Source organism: Cherax quadricarinatus, chromosome 25, assembly GCF_038502225.1.
Source record: "Cherax quadricarinatus isolate ZL_2023a chromosome 25, ASM3850222v1, whole genome shotgun sequence".
NCBI lineage: Eukaryota > Metazoa > Arthropoda > Malacostraca > Decapoda > Parastacidae > Cherax > Cherax quadricarinatus.
The window spans coordinates 594,295-618,754 of record NC_091316.1 but is presented as its reverse complement, the minus strand read 5'-3'; the positions used below and the strand labels follow the sequence as shown (position 1 = coordinate 618,754).

Below are 24,460 nucleotides of genomic sequence, written 5' to 3'. Positions count from 1 at the left end.
GTAAATGGGCGGTAAATAAATAATGGACCTCTACTAATGTCTGTTATTATCATGTATGCAGGAAGACCGCGGGTTCAATCCCGGCCGGGGTATGGTTTGGTATGTATGCAGGAGGACTGTGAAGGTCGTGAGAGCGGACATAAATAACGGAGGCAATGGGCATCACGTTGATTGTTCAAGAATGGAACATTTGCCTCTGCATATAGGCTCTTAATAGGGCAGGAGCAAAAAGCACCTAGACATTAAATGTAATCCCTGATGATGGATGGGATCAAGTTTGGAAAGAGTTGTGGGAGAGGCTGCAGAATATATCTGGTCACCATAGTCTAGTTTCGATAAAATTAGGGCTGAGTACAGTTGAAGGAGAGTTTAACGATCTGCTTCCCGTAAAAGAAGAGTGAGGGTTTTAAGAAGGTTCAGCCGGCTATGGCAAGTTGCTTTCAGGGAGGTAATGTGTGATTTCCAGGACAGTTGGTGATCAAATAGGCTGAGAAATCTGACTGTCACGTTCTGGCTTATGGGAGCCATACAGGAACAATGGAGTATCAGAGAGAACAGAATATCTGGGAGAAGTAATTTGGTGCATTATAGCACCAGAAAATTTAAAACCATGAGTGGTGGCCCAATGGGAAACAGATGACAGCATTCTGGAGAGAGGCTGCTACAAGGTGACAGTCGGCATCTGCACAAGCCATAGCGAAGTCAACAATATAAAGTGATAACCAAATATTAGATGGACGAACAGAGGCCAGATCGTTTATAGCAAGTAGAAAAAGAGTGGTGCTAAGGACACATCTCTGAGGGATACCTTCAGCTTGGACAAAGTCTGGGGAAAGTAAATTATTAACCCAGACACAGAAATGTCTTTCAGAAGTTTTTTAAGGAAAAGTGGCAGATTGCCGAGAGGCCTAAGAAATGAGCTTGGGCCAAGATGTTATATCTCCAAGTAGTGTCATACATTTTTTCAAGATAAAAAAAAACTGTGATAACAAAGTTACTAGCAAATGCATTACAAACATACATATTTATATGGAGTAAGACTATTGTGGAAAGACTATTGTGTGTCTCTAAATCCCATACTAAATGTCTATTTACTAGATGTTCCAGTAACTTGCCAACTGCACTAGTAAGAGCAATGGGTTGATAGTGAGAGGCATAATGGCCCGAAGTACCCAGTTTATGAAAAGGCAAAACTGGCAGTTTTCCATGGACAGGGAAGAACCCCTTGTGACCCAACAAGATTAAAAAGACACTAAAGGTGTTGATGTTGGTAAAGCAGAACCCCTGGTACAGGCAAGATGAGTGGTTGAGGAAGATGTAAATGACATTTTCCTGCCAGTCATCTGGAACCCCCCCATTAAATGGGTATCCCCTAATGGAGCTGACTATAATCACTATGAGAGCATGAGAGTGAGGATAAGAGGACAGAAAGAGGTAGAAATGCTGTGGGTCAAATATCAGTTATCACGCAGAGGCTATTTGTTGACATTGAGGCAGAGGAGTCAATTTCCTTAACTTCATCAGGTAAGATAGTAGTCCTCCAGTGATAGGAAAGATAAGGAAAGCCTTACCCATAAAGAGAGGCCATACCTAACCCAGCTTTGAGAAGAGCAAATAAGTTGTAGGTGGAGTAACAGCTGGGGTGGAGGAGGTACAAATTATCAGCAGGCAGTGTTATATATATATACATTTTTTTTTTAACAAGTCGGCCGTCTCCCACCGAGGCAGGGTGACCCAAAAAGAAAGAAAATCCCCAAAAAGAAAATACTTTCATCATCATTCAACATTTTCACCTCGCTCACACATAATCACTGTTTTTTGCAGAGGTGCCCAGAATACAACAGTTTAGAAGTATATACGTATAAAAATACATAATATATCCCTCCAAACTGCCAATATCCCAAACCCCTCCTTTAGAGTGCAGGCATTGTACTTCCCATTTCCTAGGGCTCAAGTCTGGTTATATAAAATAACCGGCTTCCCTGAATCTCTTCACTAAATATTACCCTGCTCACACTCTAACAGCTCGTCAGGTCCCAAATACCATTTGTCTCCATTCACTCCTATCTAACATGCTCATGCATGCTTGCTGGAAGTCCAAGCCCCTCACCCACATCTCCTTTACCCCCTCCCTCCAACCTTTTCGAGGACGACCCCCTACCCCGCCTTCCTTCCCCAACAGATTTATAAGCTCTCCATGTCATTCTACTTTGATCCATTCTCTCTAAATGACCAAATCACCTCAACAAACCCTGTTCAGCCCTCTAATACTTCTATTAACTCCACATCTTCTAATTTCCACACTCCGAATTTTCTGCATAATATTTACACCACACATTGCCATTAGACAGGACATCTCCACTGCCTCCAACCGCCTCCTCGCTGCAGCATTTACAACCCAAGCTTCACACCCATATGAGTGTTGTTACTACTATACTTTCATATATTCCCTTCTTTGCCTCCATAGATAACATTTTTTGCCTCCACATATACCTCAATGCACCACTCACCTATTTTTCTTCATCAATTCTATGATTAACCTCATCCTTCATAAATCCATCCGCTGACACGTCAACTCCCAAATATCTGAAAGCATTCACTTCTTCCATACTCCTCCTCCCCAATTTGATATCCAATTTTTCTTTATCTAAATCTCCCATAAGCACAGTATCATCAGCAAAAAGTAACTGTGTCACTTCCCATTTTGTATTTAATTCCCCATAATTTAATCCCACCCCTCTCCCAAACACCCTAGCATTTACTTCTTTTACAACCCCATCTATAAATATATTAAACCACCATGGTGACATTACACATCCCTGTCTAAGACCTACTTTTACTGGGAAGTAGTGTCCCTCTCTTCTACACACCCTAACCTGAGCCTCACTATCCTCATAAAAACTCTTTACAGCATTTATTAACTTACCACCTATTCCATATACTACTTGCAACATCTGCCACATTGCTTCTCTATCCACTCTATCATATGCCTTTTCTAAATCCATAAATGCAATAAAAACTTCTCTACCTTTATCTAAATACTGTTCACATATATGCTTCAATTTAAACACTTGATCTACACATCCCCTACCCACTCTAAAACCTCCTTGCTCATCTGCAATTTTACATTGTCTTACCTCTAATTCTTTCAATAATAACCCTACCGTACACTTTTCCTGGTATACTCAGTAAACTTATTCCTCTATAATTTTTACAATCTCTTTTGTCCTCCTTCCCTTTAAAGGGACTATACACGCTCTCTGCCAATCCCTAGGTACCTTCCCCTCTTTCATACATCTATTAAATAAAAATACCAGCCACTCCAACACTATATGGTTCGTGCAGCAACAGTATGAATTTTGTCTGCCATTTCTTACATATCCTTCTACTCACCCCTGAGCAATAGCATTATGTGGTTCATTACAGATCAGAAATACAGGTACAAACAAATAAATTATTATTCTGCTCTTAACTAGTATTAAGAACAAACTTCAAGAATGACACCTCACAATTCAAGGTCCAAGGTCAAAATCTGAAGTGGTGCTCCAGTGTCCAAGAAATTTTTAAAAAAAAAAAAAAAAAAAAAAAAAACTTACTGAATTAAAGAGTATATTTTTGTGAAGGTAATAAGACAATTTTTTTTTTCTGGTCAGTACTTACCGAGATACAGTGCCGAGAAGTTTACCCAAAATGACCGCGTGGCTGCAACATCGACGATTTCCACATACGTGCATTACTTTATTTAACGTTTTTTTGTAGTTTTTTTCTTTTCTTTTCTAATTTTTTCTTTTCCTACTAACATTTGGGGACTGAGAGACCAATACTGTATATAATGTATATATATAAAATCACTGTATTGAACACAATAACCGCACTAAAGTTATTATCATATTATTGATTACCACTTATTACAATAAACATGCACAAATCTTGTATAATACTAATGTTCTATCATATATTTACATATTTACAATCACTGGACATGGTTTTAGAACTGCTGGAGCTTTTGGAACTCCTTGAAACAAGGCACCATGCACAGAGGTACCTTACATTCCTCGCACATAAACTGAGTGTCTTTGCGTCTTTGTTGCCGTCGTTTTGTTTGTGCACAGACAACACATCTCTTCTGAGCAAATTTCTTCTTAGTTGCAGGAAGCTGTATTGTGAAATGATCACCTTCCCTCCTCAAACGCTTAGGTATACTCTGAGGAATTCGAGGACGTTGTTGTATAGCAGGTGTTGTTACCTGGTACTTCATTATGAGTTGTCTGGCAAGACAAACAAAATTCACCATACGGTGGTCTGTTGCTGGTCTATGTTCAAGAAATGGCAAAGTATTTTATCCACAGTGGTATATTACAGACCATTCTGGAGAAATACCCTGACTTTGCTAGCTGTAAATAATGCATTACCATGTGTGTGTGTGTGTGTGTGTGTTAGTTACCATTTTGTCCTAGGCACATGTCGATTAGACACTGTTGTTGTTGTTGTTGTTGTTGTTGTTGTTGTTTGTGTGTGTGTGTGTGTGGGTGTGTGTGTGGGTGTGTGTGTGGGTGTGTGTGTGGGTGTGTGTGTGTGTGTGTGTGTGTGTGTGTGTGTGGGTGTGTGTGTGGGTGTGTGTGTGGGTGTGTGTATGGGTGTGTGTGGGTGTATGGGTGTGTGTATGGGTGTGTGTATGGGTGTGTGTGTGGGTGTGTGTGTGGGTGTGTGTGTGTGTGTGTGTGGGTGTGTGTGTGGGTGTGTGTGTGGGTGTGTGTGGGTGTGTGTGTGTGGGTGTGTGTGTGGGTGTGTGTGTGGGTGTGTGTGTGTGTGGGTGGGTGGGTGTGTGTGTGGGTGTGTGTGGGTGTATGGGTGTGTGTATGGGTGTGTGTGTGGGTGTGTGTGTGGGTGTGTGTGTGGGTGTGTGTGTGGGTGTGTGTGTGGGTGTGTGTGTGGGTGTGTGTGTGGGTGTGTGTGGGTGTGTGTGTGTGGGTGTGTGGGTGTGTGTGTGGGTGTGTGTGGGTGTGTGTGGGTGTGTGTGGGTGTGTGTGTGTGTGTGTGTGTGTGTGTGTGTGTGTGTGTGTGTGTGTGTGTGTGTGTGTACTCGCCTAGTTGTACTCACCTAGTTGAGGTTGCGGGGGTCGAGTCCGAGCTCCTGGCCCCGCCTCTTCACTGATCGCTACTAGGTCACTCTCCCTGAGCCGTGAGCTTTATCATACCTCTGCTTAAAGCTATGTATGGATCCTGCCTCCACTACATCGCTTCCCAAACTATTCCACTTACTGACTACTCTGTGGCTGAAGAAATATTTCCTAACATCCCTGTGATTCATCTGTGTCTTCAGCTTCCAACTGTGTCCAATCTCTGGAACATCCTGTCTTTGTCCACCTTGTCAATTCCTCTCAGTATTTTGTATGTCGTTATCATGTCCCCCCTATCTCTCCTGTCCTCCAGTGTCGTCAGGTTGATTTCCCTTAACCTCTCCTCGTAGGACATACCTCTAAGCTCTGGGACTAGTCTTGTTGCAAACCTTTGCACTTTCTCTAGTTTCTTCACGTGTTTGGCTAGGTGTGGGTTCCAAACTGGTGCCGCATACTCCAATATGGGCCTAACGTACACGGTGTACAGGGTCCTGAATGATTCCTTATTAAGATGTCGGAATGCTGTTCTGAGGTTTGCTAGGCGCCCATATGCTGCAGCAGTTATTTGGTTGATGTGCGCTTCAGGAGATGTGCCTGGTGTTATACTCACCCCAACATCTTTTTCCTTGAGTGAGGTTTGTAGTCTCTGGCCCCCTAGACTGTACTCCGTCTGCGGTCTTCTTTGCCCTTCCCCAATCTTCATGACTTTGCTCTTGGTGGGATTGAACTCCAGGAGCCAATTGCTGGACCAGGTCTGCAGCCTGTCCAGATCCCTTTGTAGTTCTGCCTGGTCTTCGATCGAGTGAATTCTTCTCATCAACTTCACGTCATCTGCAAACAGGGACACCTCAGAGTCTATTCCTTCCGTCATGTCGTTCACAAATACCAGAAACAGCACTGGTCCTAGGACTGACCCCTGCGGGACCCCGCTGGTCACAGGTGCCCACTCTGACACCTCGCCACGTACCATGACTCGCTGCTGTCTTCCTGACAAGTATTCCCTGATGGGTGTGTGTGCAGGTGTGTGGGTGTGTGTGTGGGTGTGTGGGTGTGTGGGTGTGTGGGTGTGGGTGTGTGTGTGTGTGGGTGTGTGTGTGGGTGTGGGTGTGTGTGTGGGTGTGTGTGTGGGTGTGTGTATGCGTGTGTGTGGGGGTGTGCGTGCTTGTGTGTATGCATATATTTGTACGCTCGTGTGCATGTGTGTGCGTGCGCCCTCGTGTATGTGTGCGCGCGCGCTAGTGTGGGTGTAAGACCCACTTAATACTTGTATTTATAACTCATTACAATTGTGACCAGGTGTGGACGTATCAGTGGTTCATTAGTTTGTAATTTGTTCATGACTGTAACCATGTATAGGAGTGAGGCTGATTCATTACCTTTGTAACTTGCCATGATTGTGACCAGATCTACCTGGAGTTCATTACCTTTGTAACTTGCCATGATTGTGACCAGATCTACCTGGAGTTCATTACCTTTGTAGCTTGCCATGATTGTGACCAGATCTACCTGGAGTTCATTACCTTTGTAACTAGTTCAGCTATCATAACTTTGGGGTCCAGTCCCTGGACCCATTATGTACCTTTGTAATCTTTTGACTACCGCCCACAGGATGGGTATGGGGTGCATAATAAACATATTAAACTAACTGTTGCCAGTCTTCATTTGGTACATATTATATGCATTGAGCATTGAAATGTCCATGAGATGGAAGAAAAGTTTCATGTACCACTTGTAACTCTTACGAACACAATCTTCATTATGTTCATTACAGAATAATAAGAAAATATTATAACCTTTATATTATAATAATAAGGTAAAAGGACCCCAATGAAAATAAGTCACTCTGTCTGACTTTTTTGGGTTATTCTAGGTTCTAACCCACTATGAAAACATGAACGTAGATAAGTATGTTCATGGAGCAACTTGCAATGTGAACAGACTGACTGATGTTGTAGTGGCCAGCCTTAGGCTTGGTTACAAGTACTTCTGGCAGTTTGGGAGACACACAGATGATGATGATCAGGCATATGGTCACTGTCTTGAACACTATGTGCTTAATTGTCCACTTATTGAAGAATACAGAGACAGACAGTATAATAACCTATGTGACATGTCAAGATATCTTATTAATGAAAATAAGATACCAGATATACTAAGCAAATTTCCTAAATTTGCTTGTAACAGATGAGTGAACTATAGATATGTAGATATAAATCCATATGTATTCCTGTTAACCCTTTGGGGCCTAGTTCCTGGGCCTTTTGTGTATCCATGTGCTCTTGCGCTACCGTCCACAGGATGGATATGGGGTGCACAATAAACTAGCCACTTAGGTGGCAAAATCTAATCTAAAAAAATCTACACATATGCTGCTATGTATGATAATTCTATGTAACTGTATTTGTGTATACCTGAATAAACTTACTTAGCAAAGCCAATCTGCATGTCACATTTGTCAACCAAGCGCATGTTTTGTGTATAATCAATCACTGTCACTGGTTTTCGAATATGTTCATTAGTCACTTGATCAACTTTGCCACTGTCTTGCATTTCGTTACGGTGAATGGTTGTCAACAATGTGACATCTCGTTTGTCATGCTACCGTAATGCCATGATGTCATTGGCAGTAAACACCTGCACGTCATCACCACGAACACCTGCGTTGAACCTGGGCATATATTTACGATTAGAACGCACTGTGCCACACACATCTGTCTTGTTCACTCGCAAGAAATCACTGAGTGAATGGCTTGTGTACCAGTTATCGGTATATAATGTATGTCCCTTACCAAGATACGGTGCCATCATGCTTCTCACTACGTCACCTGAGATACCCAATAACATCTTGGTATCTTTCAATGTTTTACATCCAGTGTATACAACAATATCCTATACCAGGCCACTGTCATAGTCACAGAGTACAGTTTTATACCAAAGCGTTTCCTCTTGCTCGGTATATACTGCCTGAATGACAACCTACCTTTGAACAAAATCAAAGACTCGTCAATTACAAGATTCTTGAATGGATAAAAGTACATGTTGAACTTTTGTCTGAGATACATAAAAACATTTCTAATCTTGTATAACCTGTCACTTCTGTCAGGCCTGGTTTTGTCAAAGTGCAACGTACGTAACAGTAAGATAAACCTGTTCACTGGGATGATTTCACTGAAGACCGGGGTAGAAATTAGCTGATCTGTAGACCAGTATGCTTTTATATTATGCTTATAGACATGAGGCATAAGCATTATTGTTGCAAAAAGCAAATACATTTCTGCAAGTCGTCTCTTTCCACCGGTGTAGTCTTGACTGTGGTGATATGATCGTATTTGCCATGGTGTACTCAAAATACTTGTTACTTTCCCTGACAATAGTTTCCGTCAAGGGCTGGTCAAAGAATATTTCAAAAAATTCCAGTTCATTGGCCGTGGTTCCAAGGGGACAAGTAGGTAGAATTCCACTTTGAGAGTCATCAAAGTGGTGGGGCTTGGGAACAAAATTGGGATTTTGCTGCCAATCCCAGATACGGTTTGCTGGTGGATACTGGACATCATAGGCTGGTTGTGCGGGTAGTTGTGGTGGGCTGTGGCTGACGCTCCGCTTTGTCCTTGAACTGAGGAGTCAGCAGCGTGGGTCCCAGCCTGGGCTGGTGAGTCACGCATGGCGGTGCCACTACCATCACCACTACCACCATCTACTGATGCCTGTGGTCTATCCATGCCAAGTGTAGCCACATCATCCTCACTTTCACTGTCTATTCCTGGTGTAGGTCCATGGGATGTACTCCGTCCCCTGGGCAGGGCACTGCATAGGGTACACTACCCGAGTGCATGCGGCGGCGTACATACCGATGCTTCACTGGTGAATATGTTTCCTCACTATCACTACTCGAATGATCGTCAAGAGCAATAAAATCACAATCCACATCACTATCATCATCATTACTGAAGTCAGAGGCCTGGCCACGCGAAAATAATAGTTTTCTCTTGCGATGAGGTACAACTGACCATGACTGAGAAGCGCCCACACCAGAGGTAGAAGGTTGAGGATCGTCAGGGTTTTCTGCGCTATTATCGATATCCTGGTCATTCCTTTCAGTCACTAACTGATCAAAGCCAGAGAATTCGTCTTTATTTCCACTTCCATCAGAGTCAGAACTATCAGATAGGAAGAGGAGAGTCCCAATTTTCCTTGGAGCGAGAGCTGCCTTGCGACGAGGCATGGTGAACAAAGGTAACTTAGCCGGCGTTCCCACAATGCTATGCGGGCACCTAGAATTTTTGTTTCCACCGCACACCCACCATGCAGACCCATTCTCTCACATGTAGGCCTATGAGCGTTTTCGCGCTAAATTTGACGCCGCTAGAATTTTGGCGTAGATCTATGGTTTGGACCCTGAATGTGAAGCTGTAGATCTACGGGACAGACCCTGAAAGGGTGAATTGGATATGGTAAAGAGAAGTCATTCATTCTTGGGTTGGGGACGTGGGAAGGCAGGGAGGAGTGGGAGTGTCAGGTGGTGAGGAACTGTGTGGAGGTGTTGAAAATATGTGGTATCCTTTATAGGGGTGACTTAGTATGGGCTCAGGAGGATAATTCGGGTCGTTTGGAGGAATGGGTGGAGACCACTTTGGGGATACTGAGGCCGCATCACCTAACTATTCTCCAGCGTGCAATAGTAATTAATGTGCTTTTGTAAAGTAAGATTTGGTTCATCGCACAGGCTTTCCCGTTAACTGTGCCAGTCATCGCGCACATTCAGAGGAAGGTGTTCCAGTTTTTGTGGGGTTCTGGGTGCGAGTGGTTGAAAAGGGAGGTGGTCATATTGCCTGTGCAAAGGGGAGGGATGGGTCTGTTGGATCTCCGGAGGAGGGATAAATATGTTTTTATAAGGCATGAGGTGTTGAGGGGGGTGGATTTCCGGGAGGGAAGGTTGGGAAAGGTTCATTAGATGTTGCGGGATTTGTACAGAGGGGAGGATCTCAGGGAGTGTGAGGAAGCATTGCGGGCGATGGCTGTGGTTCGAGACGTAAGGAAAGTCAGGGTGAGGGTTTTACAAAGGGCAAGGGGGAGGCCTGAGGTGCAAGTGGGGAAGGGGCTCTGCCCAATTTACAATTGGGCATCTATCTGGGAAAGGTTCAGAAGGTTGAGGTTGCAACCAAGGGTGCGGGAAGTCATGTGCCGGTTTTTGCACGGGATTTTACCTTCTGGTGCGGTTTTGCGAGATAGGAGGGTTGGGGGAGGGGACGTTGTGGATTGTGTGGGGTGGAGGATACGGCTTTCCGTGCTGTTTACGTCTGTGAAAGGCTGGAGGGGATCAGGGCATGGGTAGGTCGGGTTGTGGAGAGAGTGGGGGGGAGGGGTGTGTCGGTTTTGTGAGCGTTAAGTTTGGATGTGGGGGTGGAAGACGGGGCGGTGCATGCACTGGCTTACATGATGGTAGATTACGTGTTCGTAGCCTGGAGTATGAGGGGGTCAGAAGCACGGGAGGTGCGCAAGCGCATAATGGCAGCGACGATGTATCAGACATTGTGTAGAAGTAGGAGTATATACGGGCATAGGTGGGGGAGTTATTTTCTGTGAGTTACCGCGAATTAATGGTGAGCAGTCTGCTCCGTTTGTAGGAGTGAGACGCTGCTCAGGGGATGGGCATTCGAGCTTGCCTGCCGGTGAGGGTGGGCGTTGGGGGGGGGGTGTTGAGGATTCCTCTTGTTGCATAGGATGTGTGCTGGGACCTTTTTGGGAGCTAATATGATTGTATATATGTGGCTTCACGGTGGCGTGTGTAACAATCACATGTGCAATGGCAAGAAACGAGAACAGTGTGAGTGAGTGGATATGTCATTGGTGTGAGTGGTTGTGACAGAAAGAATGTGTGTGGCGGCCACAGGTGCCTGTGTGCGCTAAGGTGAGCTGGAATGATGGGTGAAGGTACTTACTAGCTTTCTTGGGGGCCTGCGAGCCTTTCCTGGTGTTTGCAGCATCAACCTGTGATGGGTGGGCCTTTGATGTGCACATACACAGTCTTTATGTGGTTTAGGTGGTTTCTGTAAGAAACTTCTTTTCGTATATTCACTAGTATTCATTATGTTACACAAATGCACCGTGTGGTGTTTACATTTTGTGTGTTTCTACATGCATAGGAAGTTTCTGCATCATAATGGCAGCCAACTGTATAGTCGAGTGTGGGCTGTTTTATTTTATCTAGAACTGTCAAGATCTTGCAGTATCTAGGGGGGGGGGGGAGTATCCATCACACATTGTGGTGAGTGTTCACAATTGCATGGTTATTTTTTGGGGGGTTTGGAACATGGGGTTTGGTGTATGTTATCTTTTCTATTTGTTCATGTCATTGGAACTGTGTTGAGCATAATTGTACATCTCTCTGGGGCTGGGGTGGTAGCACTTGCAGACTCGATTGAGAAGGCCATTGGTGAAATGCCTATGATTTTAAACTGATGGAAGATAGAGGTATGGGTGTGTGTGGGAAACAAGCAGGTTGCAACACTTGGGTTGGAAACAGTAAATGTATAAAAGGCATTCAGCATGAAGTTATAAATAAAGACAATAGATCAGGTCAGCAAACAAAGGGGGACAGCAGAGGGCAGCAAGGGACTAGCTCCCTTAAGGTTTACTATACTAATAGCAGGAGTGTAAGAAATAAGATAGATGAGCTAAGATTAATTGCAAGTGCAGGAGACATAGATATTATTGCTATAACAGAGACCTGGCTCAATCTGAAAGATAGAGAGATGCCCTCTGAATGTCACATACAAGGCTATAAATTATTCCACACTGACAGGGTCAACAGGAAAGGTGGTGGAGTAGCGATGTATGTCAGAGACAATTTAAATTGTTGTGTTAGACAAGATATTAAATTAGAAGCGTCAGCCACTGAATCTGTTTGGTTACAGCTTCTCGAGGGCCGAGAAAAACTAATTTTGGGTGTGATTTACAGGGCCCCAAATCTTGATAGGGAGTGCAGTAAACTTCTATGGGACGAAATTCGTAAGGCATCTACATACGAAAATGTTGTGCTAATGGGAGATTTCAACTATAGACAGATTGACTGGAGCAATTTGACAGGAAATTTAGAGTCAGGTGACTTTCTTGATACGATCCAGGATTGTTTTTTAAAACAGTTTGTGACAGAGCCAACTAGGGGAAATAACCTCCTTGACTTGGTTCTTGCCAGTAGGGAAACACTAATTAATAATCTTGAGGTTAATGATGAGCTTGGGGAAAGTGATCACAAATCACTCAGTTTTAATATATCATGGAATTCCCCTAATAATGACAATCAAGTCTCCGTCCCTGACTTTCGCTTGGCTGATTTCATAGGACTGAAAAATTACTTAGGTGGGCTGAACTGGAATGACCTGACTAAGGGTCAGGTAGGTGGTGATGGTTGCCGATATGATGCTTTCCAGGGCATAGTTCTAGCTGCTCAGTCAAATTATGTTCCAAATAGGGAAATCAGATCAAACAAAAATGATCCTAAATGGATGAACAATAGATTAAAATATCTGATTGGTCAAAAGAGAGGCATATATAGGCAAATCAAAAGAGGAGAGGGGCAATTGAGAAATCGATATATTCAGTTAAAGAGAGAAATAAAAAAGGGAATTAGAAAAGCAAAAAGAGATTATGAGGTTAAAGTTGCAAGAGAATCGAAGACTAACCCAAAAGGATTCTTTCAGGTATACAGAAGTAAGATCAGGGACAAGATAGGCCCACTCAAAAGTTCCTCGGGTCAGCTCACTGACAGTGATAAGGAAATGTGTAGAATTTTTAACACATACTTCCTCTCAGTTTTTACACAGGAGGATACCAGCGATATTCCAGTAATGATAAATTATGTAGAACAGGACGATAATAAACTGTGTACTATTAGGGTCACAAGTGACATGGTCCTTAGGCAAATAGATAAATTAAAACCTAACAAATCCCCAGGCCCTGATGAACTGTATGCAAGGGTTCTAAAGGAATGTAAAGAGGAGCTTAGCACACCTTTGGCTAATCTTTTCAACATATCACTACAAACTGGCATGGTGCCAGATAAGTGGAAAATGGCAAATGTGATACCTATTTTCAAAACAGGTGACAGGTCCTTAGCTTCGAACTATAGACCAATAAGCCTAACCTCCATAGTGGGAAAATTTATGGAATCAATAATTGCCGAGGCAGTTCGTAGCCACCTTGAAAAGCATAAATTAATCAACGAATCTCAGCATGGTTTTACAAAGGGGCGTTCCTGCCTTACGAATTTATTAACTTTTTTCACTAAGGTATTTGAGGAGGTAGATCATGGTAATGAATATGATATTGTGTATATGGACTTCAGTAAGGCTTTTGACAGGGTCCCACATCAGAGACTATTGAGGAAAATTAAAGCACATGGAATAGGAGGAGAAATTTTTTCCTGGATAGAGGCATGGTTGACAAATAGGCAGCAGAGAGTTTGCATAAATGGGGAGAAATCAGAGTGGGGAAGTGTCACGAGCGGTGTTCCACAGGGGTCAGTGTTGGGCCCCCTGCTGTTCACAATCTACATAAACGACATAGATGAGGGCATAAAGAGCGACATCGGCAAGTTTGCCGATGACACCAAAATAGGCCGTCGAATTCATTCTGACGAGGACATTCGAGCACTCCAGGAAGATTTGAATAGACTGATGCAGTGGTCGGAGAAGTGGCAGATGCAGTTTAATATAGACAAATGCAAAGTTCTAAATGTTGGACAGGACAATAACCATGCCACATATAAACTAAATAATGTAGATCTTAATATTACGGATTGCGAAAAAGATTTAGGAGTTCTGGTTAGCAGTAATCTGAAACCAAGACAACAGTGCATAAGTGTTCGCAATAAAGCTAATAGAATCCTTGGCTTCATATCAAGAAGCATAAATAATAGGAGTCCTCAGGTTGTTCTTCAACTCTATACATCCTTGGTTAGGCCTCATTTAGATTATGCTGCACAGTTCTGGTCACCTTATTACAGAATGGATATAAATTCTCTGGAAAATGTACAAAGGAGGATGACAAAGTTGATCCCATGTATCAGAAACCTTCCCTATGAGGATAGACTAAGGGCCCTGAATCTGCACTCTCTAGAAAGACGTAGAATTAGGGGGGATATGATTGAGGTGTATAAATGGAAGACAGGAATAAATAAAGGGGATGTAAATAGTGTGCTGAAAATATCTAGCCTAGACAGGACTCGCAGCAATGGTTTTAAGTTGGAAAAATTCAGATTCAGGAAGGATATAGGAAAGTACTGGTTTGGTAATAGAGTTGTGGATGAGTGGAACAAACTCCCAAGTACCGTTATAGAGGCCAGAACGTTGGGTAGCTTTAAAAATAGGTTGGATAAATACATGAGTGGATGTGGGTGGGTGTGAGTTAGACCTGATAGCTTGTGCTACCAGGTCGGTTGCCGTGTTCCTCCCTTAAGTCAATGTGACCTGACCTGACTAGGTTGGGTGCATTGGCTTAAGCCGGTAGGAGACTTGGACCTGCCTCGCATGGGCCAGTAGGCCTTCTGCAGTGTTCCTTCGTTCTTATGTTCTTATGTTCTTAATTATATATATATATATATATTTTTCTTTTCAACAAGTCGGCCATCTCCCACCGAGGCAGGGTGACCCAAAAAAGAAAGAAAATCCCCAAAAAGAAAATACTTTCATCATCATTCAACACTTTCACCACACTCACACATTATCACTGTTTTTGCAGAGGTGCTCAGAATACAACAGTTTAGAAGCATATACGCATAAAGATACACAACATATCCCTCCAAACTGCCAATATCCCGAACCCCTCCTTTAAAGTGCAGGTATATATATATATATATATATGATGTCACCGTGGTTGTTTAATATATTTATAGATGGGGTTGTAAGAGAAGTAAATGCGAGGGTCTTGGCAAGAGGCGTGGAGTTAAAAGATAAAGAATCACACACAAAGTGGGAGTTGTCACAGCTGCTCTTTGCTGATGACACTGTGCTCTTGGGAGATTCTGAAGAGAAGTTGCAGAGATTGGTGGATGAATTTGGTAGGGTGTGCAAAAGAAGAAAATTAAAGGTGAATACAGGAAAGAGTAAGGTTATGAGGATAACAAAAAGATTAGGTGATGAAAGATTGAATATCAGATTGGAGGGAGAGAGTATGGAGGAGGTGAACGTATTCAGATATTTGGGAGTGGACGTGTCAGCGGATGGGTCTATGAAAGATGAGGTGAATCATAGAATTGATGAGGGAAAAAGAGTGAGTGGTGCACTTAGGAGTCTGTGGAGACAAAGAACTTTGTCCTTGGAGGCAAAGAGGGGAATGTATGAGAGTATAGTTTTACCAACGCTCTTATATGGGTGTGAAGCGTGGGTGATGAATGTTGCAGCGAGGAGAAGGCTGGAGGCAGTGGAGATGTCATGTCTGAGGGCAATGTGTGGTGTGAATATAATGCAGAGAATTCGTAGTTTGGAAGTTAGGAGGAGGTGCGGGATTACCAAAACTGTTGTCCAGAGGGCTGAGGAAGGGTTGTTGAGGTGGTTCGGACATGTAGAGAGAATGGAGCGAAACAGAATGACTTCAAGAGTGTATCAGTCTGTAGTGGAAGGAAGGCGGGGTAGGGGTCGGCCTAGGAAGGGTTGGAGGGAGGGGGTAAAGGAGGTTTTGTGTGCGAGGGGCTTGGACTTCCAGCAGGCATGCGTGAGCGTGTTTGATAGGAGTGAATGGAGACAAATGGTTTTTAATACTTGACGTGCTGTTGGAGTGTGAGCAAAGTAACATTTATGAAGGGATTCAGGGAAACCGGCAGGCCGGACTTGAGTCCTGGAGATGGGAAGTACAGTGCCTGCACTCTGAAGGAGGGGTGTTAATGTTGCAGTTTAAAAACTGTAGTGTAAAGCACCCTTCTGGCAAGAGAGTGATGGAGTGAATGATGGTGAAAGTTTTTCTTTTTCGGGCCACCCTGCCTTGGTGGGAATCGGCCGGTGTGATAATAAAATAAAAATAAATATATATATATATATATATATATATATATATATATATATATATATATATATATATATATATATATATAATTCTAGGTAGTAGGTTGGTAGACAGCAACCGCCCAGGGAGGTACTACCGTCCTGCCAAGTGAGTGTAAAACGAAAGCCTGTAATTGTTTTACATGATGGTAGGATTGCTGGTGTCCTTTTTTCTGTCTCATGAACATGCAAGATTTCAGGTACGTCTTGCTACTTCTACTTACACTTAGGTCACACTACACATACATGTACAAGCACATATATACACACCCCTCTGGGTTTTCTTCTATTTTCTTTCTAGTTCTTATTCTTGTTTATTTCCTCTTATCTCCATGGGGAAGTGGAACAGAATTCTTCCTCCGTAAGCCATGCGTGTTGTAAGAGGCGACTAAAATGCCGGGAGCAAGGGGCTAGTAACCTCTTCTCCTGTATATATTACTAAATGTAAAAGGAGAAACTTTCGTTTTTCCTTTTGGGCCACCCCGCCTTGGTGGGATACAGCCGGTGTGTTGAAAGAAGAAGAAGATATATACATGTATATATACATGTATATATATATATATATCCTAGGTAGTAGGTTGGTAGACAGCAACCGCCCAGGGAGGTACTACCGTCCTGCCAAGTGAGTGTAAAACGAAAGCCTGTAATTGTTTTACATGATGGTAGGATTGCTGGTGTCCTTTTTTCTGTCTCATGAACATGCAAGATTTCAGGTACGTCTTGCTACTTCTACTTACACTTAGGTCACACTACACATACATGTACAAGCACATATATACACACCCCTCTGGGTTTTCTTCTATTTTCTTTCTAGTTCTTATTCTTGTTTATTTCCTCTTATCTCCATGGGGAAGTGGAACAGAATTCTTCCTCCGTAAGCCATGCGTGTTGTAAGAGGCGACTAAAATGCCGGGAGCAAGGGGCTAGTAACCTCTTCTCCTGTATATATTACTAAATGTAAAAGGAGAAACTTTCGTTTTTCCTTTTGGGCCACCCCGCCTTGGTGGGATACAGCCGGTGTGTTGAAAGAAAGAAGAATATATATAATATATATATATATATATATATATATATATATATATATATATATATATATATATATATATATATATATATATATATATATATATATATAATTCTAGGTAGTAGGTTGGTAGACAGCAACCGCCCAGGGAGGTACTACCGTCCTGCCAAGTGAGTGTAAAACTGAAGTCTGTAATTGTTTTACACGATGGTAGGATTGCTGGTCTTTTTTTTTCTGTCTCATACACATGAAAGATTTCAGGTATGTCTTGCTATTTCTACTTACACTTAGGTCACACTACACATACATGTACAAGGATATATATACACACCCCTTTGGGTTTTCTTCTATTTTCTTTCTAGTTCTTGTTCTTGTTTATTTCCTCTTACCTCCATGGGGAAGTGGAACAGAATTCTTCCTCCGTAAGCCATGCGTATTGTAAGAGGCGACTAAAATGCCGGGAGCAAGGGGCTAGTGGCCCCTTCTCCTGTATATATTACTAAATGTAAAAGGAGAAGCTTTTGTTTTTCCTTTTGGGCCACCCCGCCTCGGTGGGATACGGCCGGTGTGTTGAAAGAAAGAAATATATATGTAATTGATTTGTAACATTATATATATATATATATAAAAAATTGGATATGGCCATGCTCTTACTGTTTGAATTATTTGTTAGCATGTGTAAGGCATTCATGTATTTTGCATCTAAGAGACAATTTTAGGCTACTACAACTTCTATATTAAATGTCTAAAAAAGCTTTGTCTCTTAACTTCATATTCAATAAGTACAAACAGTATGGTAATGTGATTTAGGAAAGTAGCTCATCAACAACCTTCTTGATAAGTTTATCAATAGCAAAATGAGCTGCCATAGAGATAACAGAGCAGAACCTGAGTACTGTATATTTCAATCTCAAATTGAGATACTTTTACAGCATGTGTATGATGCTGAAACACAGTAACCATCTTATAGTCTGATTCACTGACTACATGTGGGTTTATTTCTTCCACTGGTCAGTGTTTGTTACGTTTTTGTGTTTGAAATCTGTCAGTGTTTATTCTACATGAAAAGTAAGAAGCTAAAACTCTTCTAAAAACCTTTATAACATTCTAACAAATTTACATTAAAACTAAGTTAATATTACTTAAAATAACCTAATGTAAAATATACAAAATCAGCAATACAGTGCTTAAATTTACATAAACTGATTCCCCAATTATAAAAAAAACAATACCTAATACAACGGTACTCAGTATATTCAAGTTTAAAATTACATCATTAAATTCAATGAAAATTTTGCCAAATCATAAGAAGTAAATTTTTTAAGAATTTGGGAATACAATAAGGAGCAATAAGTTGAAAATGTATAAAATATCATGTGTGAATCTTGCTCCACTTGCAAATATGAAAAGTGGACCAAGTGAGTACACCCATAAGGCTTAGGAAAAAAGAAAAGGGTGTGTTTCTTGTAACCATACACCTACCTAGCCAAACAGGCCCTAAAGTTTTTAGTCACATTATTGCCTGATGGGCAAAATCTAGATAATATAACCCACTAACCCTCCATACAACTGTCATCCTTCTCCCTGAAAGCATTTAGAATGGCACCTCTGATTGGCTTTTCAGCCATCCAAAATGAGCCAACGGTTCATCTCTCATTGTTAATGGTGGCCATGTGTGCTGAATGTTGCATATAATCTCAAGCATATAAATTCACATATACACAAGTATTATGTATATAGCCAGTTCAGTCTTCGATACAAGATGGTGTCAGTGGCATCACTCACTTTACTTGTAATTCAAATATAAGTTCATGTTCTTCTGAAGAAATTAAAATATTTTGACAGAAAATGTAAATTTCTGCATTTTTAAAGCACTGTACATGTTACTTATATGAATGTACAACTGTATGGTGTATTTATGTAAATAAAAAATGCCATGTAAACTACACGTTTTGATACAACTGGAAGATACAGTTTAAATGTCCGAAACTGTAAAAACAAACACAACATTCATAATTTATAACTCTGAATGCTCAGTTATTTCTATGTAGTAGTAATTTACTACCATCCACACCAATCAGTATGTTTCAAGCACCTGTGTATTTGACATTCAGCTGGTAAATATTGAAATTATTCCACTGCATGTATCATGTTTGCTTAGAATTGTAGCAACAAAAAAAATCCTGACCTAACATACCATCTTTTGTGTTTCTGGAAATGCACAATTTTATTTATGTTTTTACCTCAGCTTCAGTTCAGCAGATCTGCAACCCCTGCTTTCAGCTTCATCAATACTACTCTTGGGATGATGCCAACTCACTCATATAATTTAAATACACTGTATTAGAAAATCATGACAAAATAACTTTAAAAATTAAATAAAATCAAAGAGGATTAATAATATGCAATATAAAAACATTTACATACACAAATTACAGTATATTTAATGATGCTCAGAGTCTGAAGACGAGTGGAAGATTAATGTTACAAATCAATTACTGACCAATATAAAATGCTCAGATAATGAACACAAATTGGGACTTAAAGGTGGTACTGTACTTCATTTATTTATTTTTTTGTTATTCAAACTGAGTGGAAAATGCATCATATGCATGTGCTGCAGATAGATTTGAAGAATGACTAATATCAGCCTGTGCTGCTGTGTTGGCCATTACCACAAGGGGGTTCTCTGGTTCACACTCACTTTCAGTACCATTACTATTATTAGATGAGCTGCCTCTTGTGGCACTTTCTACTCTGATATCCTGCTCAGAAACCATGGCAGTTGTGCCTTCATTAGGCGTCATTACACTAGTGCCCTGGTGTTGGGTGATAGAGGTATTGTTCAAGGCAGCAGCCTCGGTTATAACAGTAGGTATATCTTCAGTGGTGGCTGGTACCTGATAGGTAACATATGTCCAACTATGAGATGGAGCCCCTAGGACAGACCCACCTGCTGTGCTAACACATCCTTCCCCCTGCAACATCTGACTGGGCAAAATCTGTCCCGGTAACAGATGATTAGACACAATATGACTGGATACAACACCTACAGAGTACAGCGTACCCACATTGGTGGTACTAGGCATTGGTGCTTGGCTAGTGTAAGTCCTGTCATGGCATAAAGAAAGCTCCCCTTGGTAGCCAGATACAGAGGCAGTTGTATCCACAAGATGCACATTCACACCACCTGGACGATTTATGCTGTCGTCATACTTTTCATCATCTAAACTACCAGGAAATTCCAGTTTGCCACCCTGATTATACATATAATGATTCACCGTTTCCTCTGGCAATCCCAGGGAAGCTGCCAAACTATTTGCCACAGTTGAGAGTGCTTCAGCCTCAGATGATGACTGACTGTTCATACTTGTCAATGCTTCACACATGCCCTCTACATTCAATTTTCCTTGTTCAATGTTTGAAGATAAATTAGTTTCTGTAACTTTATGTGCCTCACTTAACTCTATAGGTTTTGCCTCATGCTTACAACTTATTATTTGCTCTCCTGCTGATCCAGGGGCAATTTGTACTGTTGTCTGTATAGCTCTGTGACTGGACTTACAATGGGCTTTGAGATTATAAGAGCGAGCAAAAGTAAGAGGGCAATGTGGGCATTTGTGACTAATACTGGGTTTGTTCTGACAAAGTTTGGTCTGCATATGACCTTGAAGCGCTCCAAACGAACAAAATTCAACTCCGCATACTGAGCACGTGTAGTTATCAGCATTTGTGTGCTGTGAACGATGTTTTAAGAGAGCTGCATCATTCATAGCTACATGGTCACAAAGATCACATTTTGGAAATGTTACATTTCTTGGTATTTTATTGTGCTCAGTATACTGATGATATGCTAATTCCAATTTCCGTCCTGGTCGGAAGCCACATATACTACACAGCCGAGTCTCACTTTTACTATGTACATCTTTCATGTGCTGCTGATAACTACAGTAATCACTGAACTCTAAAGGCTCATTTAAAAAGCAAGTATAACAGGCATATGGGACATTCTCAATGCTAGATAAAATTGTACTACTTTTATCTTTGTGTTCAGCCAACACATGCTTCTTAAATGTAAAGTATGTCAGAAATACTGTGTCTTCACATTCTGGACATTCAAAAGTCTGAGCACTATGTGTTGAACGAGGTAAAGTGTTTGATTCCATCTTTGAGACAGAACTTAAGGTAGTTTTGGAAAGTTTTGTACTAGTTTTGGTTTTAGAATCATTATCACTTAATACGAGATACTGAACTTTAGACTTCACTAGCTTTCCACCCCCACCCTTATCACTTCCCTTTTTCAGAATTTTGAGTCGAATATTTTTCTTATCTTTCACAAGGTGTGGATATTTTTTCAAAACTTCTGAAATGATTTTGGCATGATTAGACATATCTCCTTTATTAACTTGACCTTGATTAGCTGATTGACTGGAAAAGATGTCATCTTTTTTCTTCTTACCTCTCTCATTTTCCTGACAAGGTGACTCGCTAACCTTAGCCTCACAATCGTCCAGTGATAAATTCACCAAAACTTTGTTTTTCAAAGACAATGTTAATTTCACTGGGGATGAGGAGCTGCTACTTGACTTGAAACTTCCAACTGTTTTCTGAACTTCAATAAGAGACTGTGCTGGTTCCTTTGCATGTGAGTATGTTGCAACCTCATTGATTAGCTCATTATTCTCATCGAGTGGAAAAGATACACGTTTCTTAAATTTGTTGGTATTATTTTTATCTTTTTTCTTTTTTAGTATTGATTTTACTGGTACACTAGTATTACTTAAGACAAATGAATCTCTGCTATCTGAGGAATTTTCTCCTTCAGTGAAAGGTGAAACCTGGGAGTGATTATTTGTTGAAGGTATTTCACAATCCATCATTTCCATTTTGTAATCACATGAAACATAGACCTCTTTTCCATTTGGTTCATTTTCATCAGAATCTCTTTCCTCAAGCTGTTTACAAATGCTAGATATCTTTTCCATTAATTCTTCACCATCTTTCTCAATGTCATCATCCCCTATATTGTCATGGTCATCAATGGCCATTCTCTGTTCTTTGAAGGATTTCAAGGTAGTAGTAGTAGTAGTACTGAAAGTACTATCTTGAATTCTATTAATAGTCCCTTCTTCTATTTTAGAATCTGCACTTTGCTCCTCAGACACCACTTGAGTAAGGAGTGAAAATGGATCCTGAGATGATGAATTATGGTTAGAAGTCATTAAACTCACTGTCCCACTGCTTGAATTCAGAGAAAGGTTATATCTACTTGTACACAGTGGTGATCTGGATGAAGTAAACAGTGAAACATCAAGAGGACTTAGAGACATTGATTCTGTTGAAGAATATGAAGATGAACATGAGGTAATACCATCTTCACTATGAGCTGAAGTTGCCACAAAGAAAGGGGATAGTGATGAATTTTTAGATGACCAAGTAGCACTTCGCACAGGAGCATTTTCAGCATCTTCTTCAAGTTCAAATCTCGTTGGTCTGGCTTCTTCTGTTGGCTTTTTCCGCCTGAAAAATTGAAATATGCTTATTATTAGAAATGTAGTGAGCACCTTAAAAATACCATATAAACGTTATTGTAGTGCAATCAAGCAAGTTATTCTTAGATCACTTCTCCAGCAACTCAATGAGAGAAACAATTGTAGGAATTATTCTTGTTCAGTTAAATCCACATATCCACAGATTTGATTTCCGTGGTTTCAGCTATCCATGGTTTACCGAGGCTCGAAAATAACCCTTAATTTTGCTTAATAATGGCACCAAAGCACAAAAGTAGTGATACTGACAGTTCTTCAAAACCGAAGAGAAACCATGAAGTGCTTCCCATCAGTGAAAAAGTGCTAATTCTCTATTTATTTATAGGGTTTGCTACTATCCACGGTTTCGGGTGTCCACGATAGGTATTGGAATGTGTCCCCTGCAGATACAGGGGGATTACTTATATAGTAATACCTCAATTAACATGCAGGTTATTTTCCTGAAAAGTGGTGCTTTAATAGTGTTAACTGGACTGAAATCTTATAGGTTTATTGTCTTTGGGAGTGAATTGGTTGGCAAAAAGGGCTCTGAAAGAAGAGATGAACTGCAGAATAAACAATGGGAAAAGAGCAGGAGGCACAATGAGGTACATGTGGGAAGAAAGAAGTTTATCTATGAAGGTTAAAAGAACAATGTACCAGATTATAGTGGTACCAACACTTTTGTACGAGTGTGACACATGGTCTTTCAATGTTGTGGTGAGGATTAGGCTGGATGTAGTGGAGATGTTCTGTTTGAATAGCAGAAAATTCAAAGCGTGGCAACTAGAATACAGTGTAGGAGTGACTAAAGTATAATTTAAAGAGCTGAGGAGGAGTGGTTATCGAGATGGTTTAGATATTTAGAGCAGAATAGAATGACAAGGGAATATAAGGCTGTTACTGCTGGCTGCATTCAGTCTGACATACAAACCACAACCCAACTGGTCAGGCAGTGACACATGAGAACTTGTCCAGTTCCCACTGGAAAATAGCCAAAGATTTGTTGGTAATTACCCTTATGTATGTATGGAGGGTGTTGAAGTGTTGAGGACCTCTAACACTCACCTAGTTCTCTTCATATATTTGTTGTGCCCCTACTTTTAATGGAGGTATTTTGCACCATCTGCAAAGTGTCTTGTTGTTATATGGAGTGATTCTAGTGTTTGGGTTTGGTGACCAGTCTCTAGGATTTTCCAGGAGTAAATTATTAGGTACCTTTCTCATTTACATGCCAGGAACTCTTTGAAGGGACTTCAAAGAGTTCCTAGTAGTTCAGGTTCTTGATTAAGCATATATGGGCAGAGAAAGTTCTCTGTACATTTTCCAGCTCAGCAATCTCAGCTGTCTTGAAGGGGGTCATTAGAATACAGCAGTATTCTAGCTCAGCATCTTGTCCTGAAAGTTCTAGTTTTCAGGTTCTATGGACCCGTGTCCTGGAGGTGGGAGGTACAGTGCCTGAACTCTAAAGAAGGGGTGAGGGGTTACAGTCTGGAAGATCATCTAAACTGTCATGTCAGCATACTTCTGGAAGAACAATAATTGAATGAATGATAGTAAATGTGTTTCCTTTTGTTTTGGATAACCCTATCTTGGTGGGAGACAGTCGGTGACAAAAGAAAAGGCTAAAAAATCAAAAGAAAAATTTTACCTTACCTTAAATTCTGGTTACTGTTGCTTGTTGTTAGGCAAGTGTGTGGAGAGGGTTGATGTGGCCCTGTGCAATACCTATACAAACATGAAGCAGGCAGT

At 41.2% G+C, this 24,460-nt stretch overlaps 2 protein-coding genes across 10 annotated transcripts in view; both read right to left on the bottom strand.

Annotated features, from left to right (window-relative positions):
• Pmvk (Phosphomevalonate kinase) overlaps positions 1–9,333 on the bottom strand; it is an 83,582-nt gene extending 74,249 nt beyond the window's left edge. For 2 of the 5 annotated variants that reach the window (XR_011392394.1, XM_070088521.1), the window contains exon 1: positions 9,128–9,331. Coding sequence is in view for 3 of the 5 variants with exons in the window: in XM_070088521.1 (XP_069944622.1) it covers positions 9,128–9,209 (82 nt within the window). In the remaining 2 variants the exon portion in view is untranslated. Of the gene's footprint in view, positions 1–7,545; positions 7,579–9,127 lie in introns of those variants that run through there. The other 3 variants (XM_070088519.1, XM_070088517.1, XM_070088526.1) reach the window with 3 other exon arrangements.
• Positions 9,334–19,502: 10,169 nt separating this feature from the next.
• Positions 19,503–24,460, bottom strand: part of LOC128697983 (serine-rich adhesin for platelets-like) — a 65,321-nt gene continuing 60,363 nt past the window's right edge. For all 5 annotated transcript variants that reach the window (XM_070088511.1, XM_070088514.1, XM_070088512.1 and 2 more), the window contains one exon: positions 19,503–22,700. In XM_070088511.1, the coding sequence (XP_069944612.1) occupies positions 19,760–22,700 (2,941 nt within the window). In that variant the 3' untranslated portion in view covers positions 19,503–19,759. The remainder of the gene's footprint in view (positions 22,701–24,460) is intronic.